We start from the raw sequence: 12,805 nt of genomic DNA, 5'->3' as shown, positions 1-12,805 counted from the left end.
CCAAGCCAAAGGCAGACGCTTAACCTACTGAGCCCCCCAGTCCTCCCTTTCTTATTTCTGATGTGGCTTAGTTTCTGCTTCCCCTTTGTTACCTTGAGTCCTTAACTACTGAGGCTTTTTACAACTCTGCCATTCTGACGCAGCCTAGTTCTGCCAGAAGCTGTGCGGGGAGTAAGGTGTAGGTATTGAGCATAGCTTGGGGGCCTGAAGTGACCTTGCTGGTGTCTTGAAAGCTCTATTTTTCTGGGCCCTTCACTGCTGCTCCCAGCCTCCTGGCCCCAGAGCAATGCCAGCCAGGGCTTTGGAACTGGGTGCATGCTGGGAAGCGTGTTTGTGCATAGGGTGGAGGGGGACGGAGGTACACGTCCAGATGGAGTGCACGCAGTGGGGTTTTGCTCACGCTGTGGGAGGGTTGTGCACGTCGGGGTGGGGTGCACGCAAGGGGTGTGTGCACCCTGGGGGAGGGTTGCGCACGTCGCGGCGGGGTGCACGCTGGGGGAGGGTTGTGCATAACGCCGCGGGGGTGCACGCAGAGGCGGGTGCACACTGGGCCCGGGTCGCAGGGATTCAGAGGGTCCGCCCGGAGCAGAGCGGCTCGCAGGGCTCAGTGGCGCTGACCTCGGAGGCGTCCAGCAGGGGGCGCGCCTAATCTGGAGGCTCGCGCGCGCACTGCGCCGGCGCGGAAGCGCTCCCGGCAGGGGCGGGACTTCCGGCGGCGCGCGGGCCCAGATCTAGGGCCTGGGCTCGCCCTTCGCACCCGCACGTGTCCGCCGCCGCGATGCTCCCTCTGTTGCGCCGAGTGCCCCGCGCGCTGGGCTCAGCGGCCGCCGTGCTCCGCGCCGCGCCCGCCCCGCCGACTCGGCCGCTGCTGCAGCCCGCGCCCCGGCCATGCGTGCGGCCCTTCGGGTCGCTCCGAGTGCGCGCCGGCCTCCTACGCTCCCGCGGGCCCTGCGGCTGTGGCTGCGGCGCGCTGCACACGCAGGGTGAGGCTCGGACCGGGGGGTCGGGGTTAGGGGGCCGGGGCGGAGCCGGAGCCGGAGCCGGGGCCGGGGCGGGGTCGGGAGCCTGCCCCGCCGGTGGACCACGCCGGGCCGCGGCCGCGCGGGTGGCGTTTCCCGCCTTCCCCCTGCAGGTCGGCGCTTCGGGCAGCGCCGCTTCCACGCCCTGGCGGCCGGCTTCGCCCCGCGCCTGCGAAGGGGGTTCTGGGGGGGGCCGGCGGTCGGGGTCGAGGGCAGGAGGTCATGTCTGTGCGTAACTGGGAGCTTCTGGCTTCGCGGTGGAGCGTGGCGGTGGAACTTCCCTGTCGGAGTTCTTTTTCCAGAACTGGGCTCGGCCTGGTGCCGCGGGCACCCAGCACGGCCACCGGTCCGCGTCCTGAGGCCTAGCGGGTGGGACTCGGCCCGTTCCCGAGTGCCGGAGTCCCCTCACCAGCAGGAGTTACCAGAAACAGCCCCGAGGCCAGATTTCTGGCTGCAGTCACCGCCCGCCCCCCTTCCTTTTTAGGATTTGAACAGGGTCTTCTCTCTGTTCCTTTTGGCCTTTCACTGTAGGGGATAAGGCTTTTGTGGAGTTCCTGAGTGATGAGATTAAGGAGGAAAGGAAGATCCAGAAGCACAAGTCCCTCCCCAAGATGTCGGGAGGTTGGGAGCTGGAAGTGAACGGGACGGAAGCCAAGCTCGTGCGGAGAGTTGCCGGGGAAAAGTAAGTGCGGGGAGCCTGCAGGCCGGGGGGGACCAACTCCCTGAACTTGCGGGGACTGCCCTGCCTTCTCCCAGGACTGCCTTTAGTAGAGCAGGTCCTTGGACGCCCGATGTCCAGGTTGGTCATTCGCTGCACACAGATGTGCCAGGAGCTGGCTTACTCGGTAAGGCAGAAAAGGATGTTGCTGGAGGTCTTTTGGACTGTAGAGGTTGTCGCCCTGGTCAGGCTGTGCTTGAACGCAGACACACGGACTCAGACACTTGTTATTCTTCTAAAGACGTATTAGAGCACAAGCAGGGCTGGGCTGGGGGCAGCAGCAGCAGAGGGAGGGGCAGACTCCCCACTGAACAGAGACCACCCCCCCACCCCATGCCTGGCTTGATCTCAGGATCCTGAGATCATGACCTGAGCCGAAGGCAGACGCTTAGCCAACAGAGCCACCTGGTTGCCCCAGATTCAGAAATTTGTACAGTGCTGACCGAAGCCGATTGGCCTCAGGTTTGCGGTGCAGACTCTCGCACTGGGGTGGGAAACCATGTTTATAGCAGGGAACACGCAAGCCATGGGCCTCCCGTGTGAGCAGATGAGGACACAGGGCCGTGAGTGTACCCGGAAGAAAGGTGGGGAACTTCCCACCTCGTTCCACTGCTCATTGTCTGCTCTTTGAGTAAACTCCTGTACCTGCTGTAAAGGAGGGTTCTGCTTTTCTCTGCCCCTGGTGTGTGTCAGTCCCCACCCACACACACACCCTGTGACATCTTGAGCCCTCGTCCTGGGGTGAGTCACAGCCAGTTTGGGGTCACCGTGGATCGTGTTCCTGTGACTAGAACTGCACCTGTGCGCCCAGGAGCTTGGCTTGGTCAGCACAAGGGCAGAGGAGACAGTGTGACCGTGACTGCTAGCATCGCAGGGCGGGACAGCACCTTCCTGGTAAGGCAGTGCGTGGGGATCCTGAGCGAGCTGGTGCCTCACGTCCCCTCCCTGTTGCTGCCCTCCTGGCTCGGAGCAGGGTTGGGCGGCAGAGGATTCTTGGAGCTGAACTGTCAGGAGTTGACTGTTTCCGCCCTGCTTTGTGGTTATAAAACTTCCCACCGCTGTTTTTGAAGAATGAATTTGGGGGCACCTGGGGACTCAGTCGGTACAGCGTCTGCCTTCGGCTCAGGTCATGATCTCGGGGTCCTGGGATGGAGCCCTGCATCGGGCTCTCTGCTCAGCGGGGAGCCTGCTTCTCCCTCTGCCTGCTTGCCACTTCCCCTGTTTGTGCACTCTCAAATGGATAAGCTCTTTAATTAAAAAAAAAAAAAAAAGAGCGGCTCTGTAGGGCAGCATAGTGTCGGGGAGCCCCCCTCCTCCCTGCGGCCCCTCTGGGTCCTCTGCTGAGGGCAGCCCTTGGGTTTCTCTCTCCCCCTCCCGCCATGGGCAGATTTTCACAGGGAGGAAAGGTGTTAAAGGAAGCTTCTGTTGGGTCCCACCGCTCTCTGGGCCGCTCAACGCCCGCGGAGGGCCCCTACCCCCAAGATAGGGTGGGCGCTGGCTACAGCCACGGGAGCCCACCCTCCCCCACCAGGACTGCATTTGGAAAGATGAAGTGGGGCCTGTTGACTTCCAGCAGCTGGCGTGGAGCATGCTGCTGCTGCAGGATTTGCCACTCATGGTTCGGACTCATTGTGGTTCGGACACATAGTTTCGGTTGCCCTTGTAACTGTAGCCACGCTCACTGCTAGTTCGCTCAGCTGCAGGGCCCCGCTGGGCCATTCTCTGCTTTTGCAGGGTCACCGTCACCTTCAACACCAACAACAGCATCCCACCCACGTTTGACGGTGAGGAGGAGCCGTCCCAGGGGCAGAAGGCGGAAGAACAGGAGGTGAGCAGACTGCACCTGGGGAGGGCCTTGGTCTCCCTCGATCCTCTTGCCGCTGCCGACAGGCAGGGCCATGGCTGCCCTTGGGCCTTGACTCCCTGAGCCGCGGTTTCGGGCTCCAGCACCAGAACCGTGGGCCCTGCAGGTGTGGGCTCTGTGCCAGGGCCTGTGTTCGCTCGGTGGGGAGGAGTTGAACCCACTTGTGCCTTCCCACAATCAGGAGGCTCATCCCCAGTGTTTGCCAGGGAGGAATGTTCTAGTGTGTCAGGCTGGCTGTTTGCCAGGGAGGAATGTTCTAGCGTGTCAGGCTGGCTGTAACACCAGTTTGGGAGCTGGGGCATCAGACTGACATCCGAAAGGCGGACAAGGTGTTTGCTCTGGCCACAGGCCCTCCTGCATGGACCCAGAGGGAGCCCAGTCTGCACACGTTGTGGGGGGCTGTGGGCCTGGTCTAGGGACCAGCCAGCGTGGGGGCCGCAGGGTCTCCGGACCTCCTGACTAAGCAGGTACCGGGACCATCTCTGGGCCGAGCAGAGAGAGGATACCCCTCGGCACTCCTGGCTCCGCCACCCCGACTGTGACCTCCCTGACGTGGGACGGCTCACCACCACTGGGAGGGCCGCTGGGATTGCTCAGCTTTAGGACGGCCACTTAGCCCAATGCGCTGGCCTGGGGCCTGCCCTGGGACAGAGGAAGAGCCCGAAATGGGCAGCAGGAGTGACATCTGGGAGGTCGAGGCCAGCTTCGCGGTGCATGGGTGGACTAACAGGCCTGGGGGAGAGCAGACCAATTCACGGAGCTGGACCCCGGCTCCAATTTCTGCACTTTAAACTGGGGACGTTCTGTAAGCAATCAGGGCTAACGGCTGTGAGACCCCGTAGACGTGTGAGCCTCCACCCTCTAAAACCAGGTTCAGAACTCGGGGAGGGACCATGAGAAAGTGTAGCCCAGTCTCCGGAACAGGCCGGTACATGGCTTGAGTGCTGTGGAAGGTTCTAGGCTCCTTGTCAAGGGGCAGGATCATGGAGGGGTTTAGAAGCAGCTAAGGACTGTCCTAACAGTGGTGGTCGTCAGATCCCCAGAACCATGAGCCCCCCGGTTCAGGCAACGGACTGATGCACTCTCGCTTCCCCAGCCTGAACTGACATCCACACCCAATTTCGTGGTGGAAGTCATCAAGGACGGCGGCAAGAAGGCTCTGGTGCTGGACTGTCATTATCCGGAAGATGAGGTGTGTGGGATGGGGCGCAGGGTGGGGGAGGAAGGGCGCCGGCTTGTCCGGCAAAAACCAGGAAAGCTGGGGGGGAGGGCAGGGGTGAAACCGGGGGAGTTGGCAGCGGTAAGTGGTCGGTTTGTCCTGGGAAAGCCTTCACTTTCCCCAACCCCATCTCTTCTCAGGTTGGGCAAGAGGAGGAGGAGAGTGACATCTTTTCCATCAGGGAGGTGAGCTTTCAGGCCGTCGGTGAGTCAGAGTGGAAGGACACAAATTACACACTCAACACCGACTCCTTAGACTGGGTGAGTGTGGGCAGGGGTGTGGCGCGGTGGGGAGGCCCGGCGCCTGGCAGGGGAGCGGCCTGGGACCTGGAAGGTCCGTCTGTCCTCACAGGCCTTGTACGACCACCTGATGGATTTCTTGGCCGACCGAGGGGTGGACAACACGTTCGCGGACGAGCTGGTGGAGCTCAGCACGGCCCTGGAGCACCGGGAGTACATCGCCTTCCTCGAGGACCTCCAGGGCTTTGTCAAGACCCAGTAGAGCAGGCGCCGGGCTTTGCCGGGGCGCAAGCCTGCGGGAGCCAGACGGACGGGGGCTCGGAGATGGTTTCCTTCTTGCTATCATGGAGCGTGATTCAGATTTAAATGACTTCCGTTGCAGTCTCATTTACCCTTGTTTATTGCGTGTCTACAACCCTCCTGCTCCGAGATTGTCTAATGTGATGGACAATAAAACCGGTCGGTTTCCTCCGTTGTCTTTGCTGTTCTTCCCCTCCAGCCTGTGTCCCAACGCACCGAGAGCACAGAGGTTTCAGAGTTTTAGTACAAAATCTGGTAGAAGTTAAACACTGGTATTTACAAGGCCCTGTCCCAGGCGGAGCAAGTCGTGTGCCCCAGAAGAGCGGGGAGTGGAGGTCGGCGCTAGAGAATCACGGCCCATGTGTCGCAAGCCTGGATTTGGACAGAAGAGAGTCCCGGTCACACACACCATCTCCATGCTGTCCAAGTCTCATCAGCAGGGACGACGGGGTGGCATTCAGATGCCATCACAAGGTGGCCTTGGTGGGGTGTCTGCACGTGGGACCTGACCCTGTAGTCCCAGGACAGTGGCATGTGTGCCAGGAGCTTGAAGCAGGTCCCAGACACGGACTCCGAACAGCCTCCCCCGCAGGTCACCAGTGGCTTCTCACGGCCTCGCAAGGAGGTGAGGCTCTGTCGCCTGAACCTGGGATGGATGGGCGTGCCTGCTGCAGGCAGAACCTGAGCCTACCGCCCACACGTGCCAGCACGCCTTCCGGGGTCTCCCCTCACAGTCGGGGCTCGTCGGAGCACAAAGCAGTCTCCCTCGATGCCCAACACCACGCAGAGGAGGCCGCCCGCCCGCATGGCTGACACCCCAGCTCTGGCGCACTCCTGTGACCACACCTCACCTGGCCACGTCCTCACGGTAACCTGCACCCACTCCTCCACATCCACTCTGAACCCGAGTCCCCGGAAGTGAAACCAGAGACCTAGTGACCTCAGACACTGATGGATGCCTCTGCCCCTCCCTCACTCCTGTCTCACCTTTGCTGTGACTCCCTGTCGTCCCTCCCAGCACTACTAATCCCACTGCTCGGAGCTGCGGGGCCCAGGCCATCCAGGGAAGGGACCCTGGGATTGGACTGGGGTCCGTGAGGATCCTTTGCCCCCAGACCTGTGCTTTCCGCTGTCCCCACTCCCCACCTGAACCCCCTGCACACACACGAGGGGCTTGCCTCCGGGCCGGGGGCTGGGAGGACACACCTGTGTGTGATCTTGCCACATAGGACAAGCGCACAGGCGGGTCCCTGTGATAGTGCTGCAGGGACACAGCCTCAGGCCCAGGGAGAGCAGGAGTCAGGCCTCCAGGATGTGGTGCCCAGCCGGGCTCACTACACATGTGTGCAAATCATCCCGGAGCCAAAGATCTTTCAGACCCAGAGCCGCGGGACCTAGAGCATGTGGGCCGGAGACCCTGCGTATTCGAGGCTCCGGGGGTGCGTCTGGAGTAAAGGGAGTGGCCACCTGTTCCTAAACTCCACCCGCTGTGCTCCCTGCCCCCCACCCAGCGGCCGGCAGGGCCCCACCACTGAGGCCCCCACTGAGCAGGGAACGGCAGGGGTCCCAACACCCACTCCGGTCAGAGTCTGCCTGCTGTCCCCAGTAGCTGGGCCCACACCCACCTCATGATGACATCACGGGGCCCACAGCACGCAGGCAGTCCCACGGCTTCCTGCCCCACCGTCCAGCCGTCTGGTAGCTGTAGGCCCTCCCTCCCTCGGCGACCTGACGCCATCCTGTTTTCTTCCAGCAGGCCCGCACGGCACGGCCTCTCTGGGTGTCCTGAGCACGGAACCGTCGGCCGGGTCTGAGTGCGCCACTGCCCGTCAGCCGGGCCTCCCCTTCTGTCCCTGCCCTTGGGGTGACCATGGACCTCCTAGTGTAAGTGACACGTTGCCTCCACTCTCCCATGCCAGTAAATTCCTCAGAGACTAAACTCCACTCGTAAACGTCTCCCTGCCTCAAAAGAATGCCATAATGAAAAAAGAAAAAGAAGAAACATCTACCCGCTTGTATGATCTCTGCTGGGGTGGGAACAACGCCAACCATGGCCAGTTCTGCCACGGGGTCCCATGGGAGGCTTACCACGCAGCTCATGAGAAGACTGGGCTTTTCTTCCGTCCCATCCGTGACCGAGAACTCAGGCGTGTGCGGACAGCGTGCACCGTGCTCATTCACACAGTCCTCTAAGCAGGCTCGAAACTTTTGCTCCGTCAACCCTGGAGACTAGCAAATAAGCCAGTTAAGCTGCAACCTGACCCCACTCACCTCTGAGCAGACAGCCTAGAAATCCTGACTCCTCCAGCTGCCCGGTGGGATGGCTCTGCGCAGCCTTCCAACGCTCTCACACTCCTGGCTGCGCTAAACTCCGTGACCGCAGCACCCCTCTGGGTGACTACCGTCCCCCACTCCTGTGTGAGCAGCACCAAGAGGGCATGGGGCAGCCACCTCCCCGGTCCCTCTGCCCCGCCGCGGCTGCCATGTCCTTCCCAGGAGCCAGCACCACGGGGCCCAAACCCGTCACGCTGTGTTAATCATGCCATCATATGCGTTGGAACCCAGCAACGAGAATGAAAACAACGCTTTCTTTTCTTTTTTTTCAAAGATAAGGAATGGAATGTTTAGCAAACGCTCAAAAAGAGGGCTTGTTTAAAGAACAGAAAAAGCTGCTGAGTCACGTCAACGATAGAGAGGACAAACTCAAGTCCACACTGCTCCGCAGCGCACTTTACAGAAGCGGAACTGGGAGGGCAGACCTGCCCCCTCCGGGCCAGATGGGCACAACTCTGCTCCCATTGGCAGAGCCCTGCCTGGGGCCTGGCTAGTACGGGTGTGTCTAAAGCGGACCACGAAATGCTCGTTGTCCCCATTCCCCGCTGCAAACTTTCAGCCCCATCACGCCCAGTAAGAGGGTGCCTTTGTGTTTCGGGACCACTGAGGCCTATGTTCGAGTCTAATTGAGTCTTCCTACGTGGGAACTTCACACAAAGGCAGATACAAGTGTTTCCAGTTCTCCCTGTAAAGGTCTTGAGCACAGGGCGCTCACCAGCAGGGACCAAACGGCTGGGACAGCCACAGTGTGTGCCCATCCCCGGGCCAGCTCCGTGGGCCCTGTGGGCCCTGTGGGCTCTGTGGCCACTTCCCAGACACCTGTGTGAGCTGACTAGGGTGCCAAGAGCAAACGCACCCCATCAGCTCCGGCGCCAGCAAAGGGCCTCCAGCAAGCTGACACATGTGGGAAGGAGGGACACGGGACGCGCGTGTCGAACACTCACGTGTGAGGAGAGGGAGAGGCCACACGGACACGTGACCACACCGCCTGACACTCTCAGGTTGGACCTGGAAGCAGAGCTGGCATCACAGCACGCCGGGGCCGGCACCACAGGAACCCCAGACCCTTGCAGACAGCCAGCCTGCGGGGAACACATCGTCCACCCGTAATGCTAAAAGGGGTTTGGAATCTCTTACCTCATGCACATGGGACAGATGAGGGGGTTCGCCTCCCACTCGGCCAGCATGACGCTGAGACAGTGCTCGTCGAACTGCAGGCTCTTCTCGTACTCGCTGAGGAGGTGCCGTTCTACAGGGCAAAGGCCAGCTGCAGCGCCCTTCCCGCCTCCCGCCCCAGGCCTGTCCCGCAGCCCAGCCTCACCCACACCAGACAGGGAGTCCGGCAGGACCCCGCCACCCGGCACAAATGTTCACTGCTCTGCCCGGCTTCGTCTTGCTGGCTCCCGCCCCTCTCGCCTGTCCCGCGTGTGCATGAGCACGAGACACGCGGCCCCAGAGGCATCGGGCTCGGGGGGGTCGCTGGAGAGCTGGGACCCTGCCTGGGCACTAAGAGCGGAGTTTAAAGCGATCTGTTCCCCGACGACCGTACGCCCAGTCTGTGCTGTTCACAACCCGTGTTCACTCGCCTAGCGAGCACACAACCACTCCAAGGATGCAGCAGGAAGGAGGGGCAGCTGTGCCAGAGACGGGTCCCTGCACTGCAGGTCTACGCGGTATCTACACGGCTGCACCAGCCAACCCCAGCCCGCAGGGCGCACCAGCCATCGGTCTTCTAAATTACATCCTGTTGGGCGCCTGGGTGGCTCAGTGGGTTAAGCCTCTGCCTTTGGCTCGGGTCATGATCGCAGGGTCCTGGGATGGAGCCCCACATCGGGCTCTCTGCTTGACAGGGAGCCTGCTTTCCCCCTCTCTCTCTGCCTGCCTCTCTGCCTACTTGTGATTTCTGCCTGTCAAATAAATAAATAAAATCTTAAAAAAAAAAAAAATCACATCCTGCTGGAACCCAGCCGCGCCCGTGAGGCCTGTGTCCATTTTCACGCCACAGCAGAAGGTGATCACATGGGACATGGAGCCTGAGCACCAGGCCCAGGCACAAAAGACTCATTCTGGGGAAGAGCCAAGACCTCAGGGTCAAAGCAGGGATTTCTGACACCCGCCTAGAGCTGGGCATAGAGGAGGGGGGCAGTCAGGAAGGCATTCTGCTTTGAAAAGTGCTAAGTGCCAGGCTCGCTAGAGGCAGGTGGAGGGACCCTGCCCGAGGTCACCTTGGTCAGCCAGCTCCTGCTGGATCTCCTCGAGCACAGCCAGATCCAGCAGCTCCTCCAACTGCAAGAGAAAGCGGAGTCCCCTCAGCCAGCAAGTCCCGGTGACGCGGGTCGGGAGGCTGGTGTGAAGAGCTCTGGTGCCACAGAGAAGCCCCACCCGGTCCTTCCGTAGCAGGTGCCGCCCATGCGGCCATGGCATCCCGCTAGAAAGCCATCAACAAATAATTAAACCACCCAGTAACAAGATAAGGGCCCCACATTTGGGGGAGATGCTAGAGAGCAGCAGCTAAGTACTTGTTCTGCCAAAGCTCAAGAGCAGCTGGGGCCTTCCTAAGCCCACCCGCCTCACTTCCGGCCTCTGTGAAGCAGGCACAGACCTGAAGGGCTCTTGTGAGCACAAAGCAGGACTGTGTAGCCAGAAGTCTGGCCTGTGCCAGGACACACAGTAGGCTCCCGATAACGCATCATGACTACAGATGGCCCTGATGCTCCTGGAACTGCTGGCTGAGGTTTTCTCACATCGACCTCACGGTGTGGACCGCACTCTCTTCTGCATCGGGTCAGGCTGAGACTCCGCGAAAGCAGAGCTCAGAGGCATAGGACAGGTAAGGACCCAGCGCCAAACCAGGGTTGGAATTCCAGAACCAGGGACGGACGTCCAAGCCAGGGCTCCTCCTTGCACACAGTAAACGGTTTCCGATCCACACCCAGCCCGCGACCCTGGCCGAGGCGAGAGTCAGAAAGCTCCTGGACGCCCTCTTGCACAGAGATTGCTAGCGCAGGTCGGCTAAGTCAGAATTTCCAGCGGGGGAGCCCAGACGTCTTTGTTTTTAGTTTTGTAAGATGCAATGACACAGAATGTTGGTAGAATGTTGGTGTTTAGGAACCACGAATCTAGAAAAGTCTAACCTAAAAGACAGAAGAGCCTAGGTTCCAAGCAGCTGGAATCCTGACTGGGGGCTGGAGGGTGGAGAGTGACTGGGACCAGAGGACCTGGGGACACGGGGCAGGCCCTCTTGGTGCTGTAGCACCCTCCCTGGAAGCACATATCCCATTCTGACCTGGGTCAAGGCCTCTGGACAGCTGTCCCCGGCCCGCAGAGCACTCCACTCTTCTTCCATCACCTCCTGCACCAGAAGAGAGTTCTGAGCTCTCCTTGGCATGTTGCCTCCAGCCTGGCGGTATCTGTTCAGGAGCCTGTCCCGGCTGTTTCTCATTCTTTCCAGGCATCCCTTGGAAGGAGAAGCAGGGAGCGGAGCCGGTAAAAACAAAACAAAACAAAACAAAACAAACAAACTTAGGGATGTCTGGGTGGTTCAGTCAGTTAAACGTCTGCCTTTGGTTCAGGTCATGATCCTGGGGTTCTGGGATCGAGTCCTACACTGGGCTCCAGTCCTACGCTGGGCTCCCTGCTCAGTGGGGCGTCTGCCTCTTCCTCTCCTTCTGCCCTTCCTCTTCTCCAGACACTTGCACTCTCTCTGAAACTCTAAAAAAGTTTTTTTTTTTCTTAAACTGTTACATCAACCGAAACTTATAAACACAAAATTCCAACCATAATCCTAATTACTATTTTTGCATTATTTTTGCGCAGTCCTTATTCGCAGACAAGGGAAGTCATCACGGTTTATGTACTCGGTTCAGCACACTCGGATTTTACTTTTAGAGCGAGCGCGTGAAAGAGAGTGTGAGCTGGGCGAGGAGGAGAGGGAGAGGCTGAGGAAGACCCTCAAGCAGAGGCCGAGCCGAGCATGAGCCGGATGCGGACCGGATCCCAGCACCCTGAGATCGTGACCTAAGCCTAACCAAGAGGAGTCGCAGCCGGCTCCCCGCGCCCCCCCGGGTGGGACCCTCCGCGGCAGGGTCCTTCGTGGTCGGGTAGTAACGGCTCGGCCTCCGCTGCGCTCCAGCGGGACCTTCCTGCACGAGGTCAGCCGGGGGCGACCATCCCTCGCGGGCAAGTGGCAGCTCCCGAGACCCTCCAGCCACGCGGCAGAGCCCCAGGACCCGCTACACGCTCCTCGACACAGGGCCCCGGCTTCGGCGGCGGCTCCCGGGAGGCGGGCTCGCGGGAACGCGCTGCCGCCGGAACGGTCCGGGGCGGCGCGGGGCCGCCAAGATTCCGCAGCACCGGCCGGGCCGCCGTGTCCGCGGCAGACGGCCGCGCCCGCGGGAGGACAGCGGGTCCCCCCGGCCCCCGACGCCAGCAGGGTGGGGCGCGCGGGGGCCTCGCGGCGCGCGGCGGCCGGGCCGGCTCCCACCCCACCCGCGCGCAGGCCCGGGAACTCCCGCAGCGCCCGGCCCGCTCCGTCCAGTGCCGTCCGGGGGAAGCCGCCGCCCGGCGCCCCGCACCTGCCTCGCACGGGGGGCGACGAGGGGAGGGACGGCGGCCCCGCCGAGGCCTCCCAAGCCCCGCGCGCACCTGCCGGAAAGCCTCCTTCCACGGCGGCGAGCCCACCGCTTTGTACCGCGAGCGTCGCCCCGAGCCCGGGGCTTCCGCCATCTCCCGTCCGCGGGCGCCGCAGCCGGGAAGCCCCGCCCCCACCGGCGCGCAGAACCCTGGGAGCTGTAGTTTCCGGGCGCTCCGCGCGCCCGCCCGCGGGGCCTTCTGGGAGGTGCCCACCCGTTCGGCGACCCCGAGGAGGCGGGGCCGCAGCGGCATCTGTGAGGTCAACCCCACCTGGAGTGAGGGAAGTGGGTCTTGAGGGAAGGCTTCGGACGTCCAGGCTTAGCCAGGCGGAGATGTCCACGCAGCGGTCAGACGCCGCTCTCAGGCTGTCCCCGGGGGCTGGCCTTCCCTCAGCGATGGCCCCGTCTGACGGCCGGCCCCCCTTCGCCCCGCCCCCGAGGCCTGCTTGCCCGGGCTGCCAGCTCGGTGATTGGCCGGAGA

General features: G+C 61.8%; 2 protein-coding genes across 4 annotated transcripts; one reads left to right on the top strand and one right to left on the bottom strand.

Moving 5' to 3' along the window:
* Window positions 1-688: 688 nt before the first annotated feature.
* On the top strand, window positions 689-5,527 carry C1QBP (complement C1q binding protein). The gene is made up of 6 exons (XM_047707646.1): window positions 689-983; window positions 1,551-1,701; window positions 3,472-3,565; window positions 4,698-4,793; window positions 4,961-5,080; window positions 5,172-5,527. The coding sequence occupies exons 1-6, from the start codon at window positions 779-781 to the stop codon at window positions 5,319-5,321; spliced, it is 816 nt and encodes a 271-aa protein (XP_047563602.1). The 5' UTR covers window positions 689-778; the 3' UTR covers window positions 5,322-5,527.
* On the bottom strand, window positions 5,442-12,751 carry RPAIN (RPA interacting protein). Of its 3 annotated transcripts, XM_047707644.1 has the most exons (8): window positions 12,338-12,751; window positions 10,980-11,150; window positions 9,919-9,979; window positions 8,831-8,942; window positions 8,638-8,701; window positions 7,448-7,588; window positions 6,985-7,144; window positions 5,442-5,731 (listed from the first exon to the last, which is right to left on the bottom strand). In XM_047707644.1, the coding sequence occupies exons 1-7, from the start codon at window positions 12,575-12,577 to the stop codon at window positions 6,986-6,988; spliced, it is 948 nt and encodes a 315-aa protein (XP_047563600.1). In that variant the 5' UTR covers window positions 12,578-12,751; the 3' UTR covers window positions 5,442-5,731; window position 6,985. The 3 variants fall into 3 exon arrangements, 2 of the variants coding, with proteins under 2 accessions (XP_047563600.1, XP_047563601.1); XM_047707645.1 differs by lacking the exon at window positions 6,985-7,144 and having other exon boundaries at window positions 12,338-12,744; XR_007123421.1 differs by lacking the exons at window positions 5,442-5,731; window positions 8,638-8,701 and having other exon boundaries at window positions 7,002-7,144; window positions 12,338-12,748.
* Between the last annotated feature and the right edge of the window lie 54 nt (window positions 12,752-12,805).

This window comes from Lutra lutra, chromosome 16 (assembly GCF_902655055.1).
Source record: "Lutra lutra chromosome 16, mLutLut1.2, whole genome shotgun sequence".
NCBI classification, from domain to species: domain Eukaryota; kingdom Metazoa; phylum Chordata; class Mammalia; order Carnivora; family Mustelidae; genus Lutra; species Lutra lutra.
Note: the sequence above shows the minus strand (reverse complement) of the source record. Positions and strands in the feature narration are given on the sequence as shown.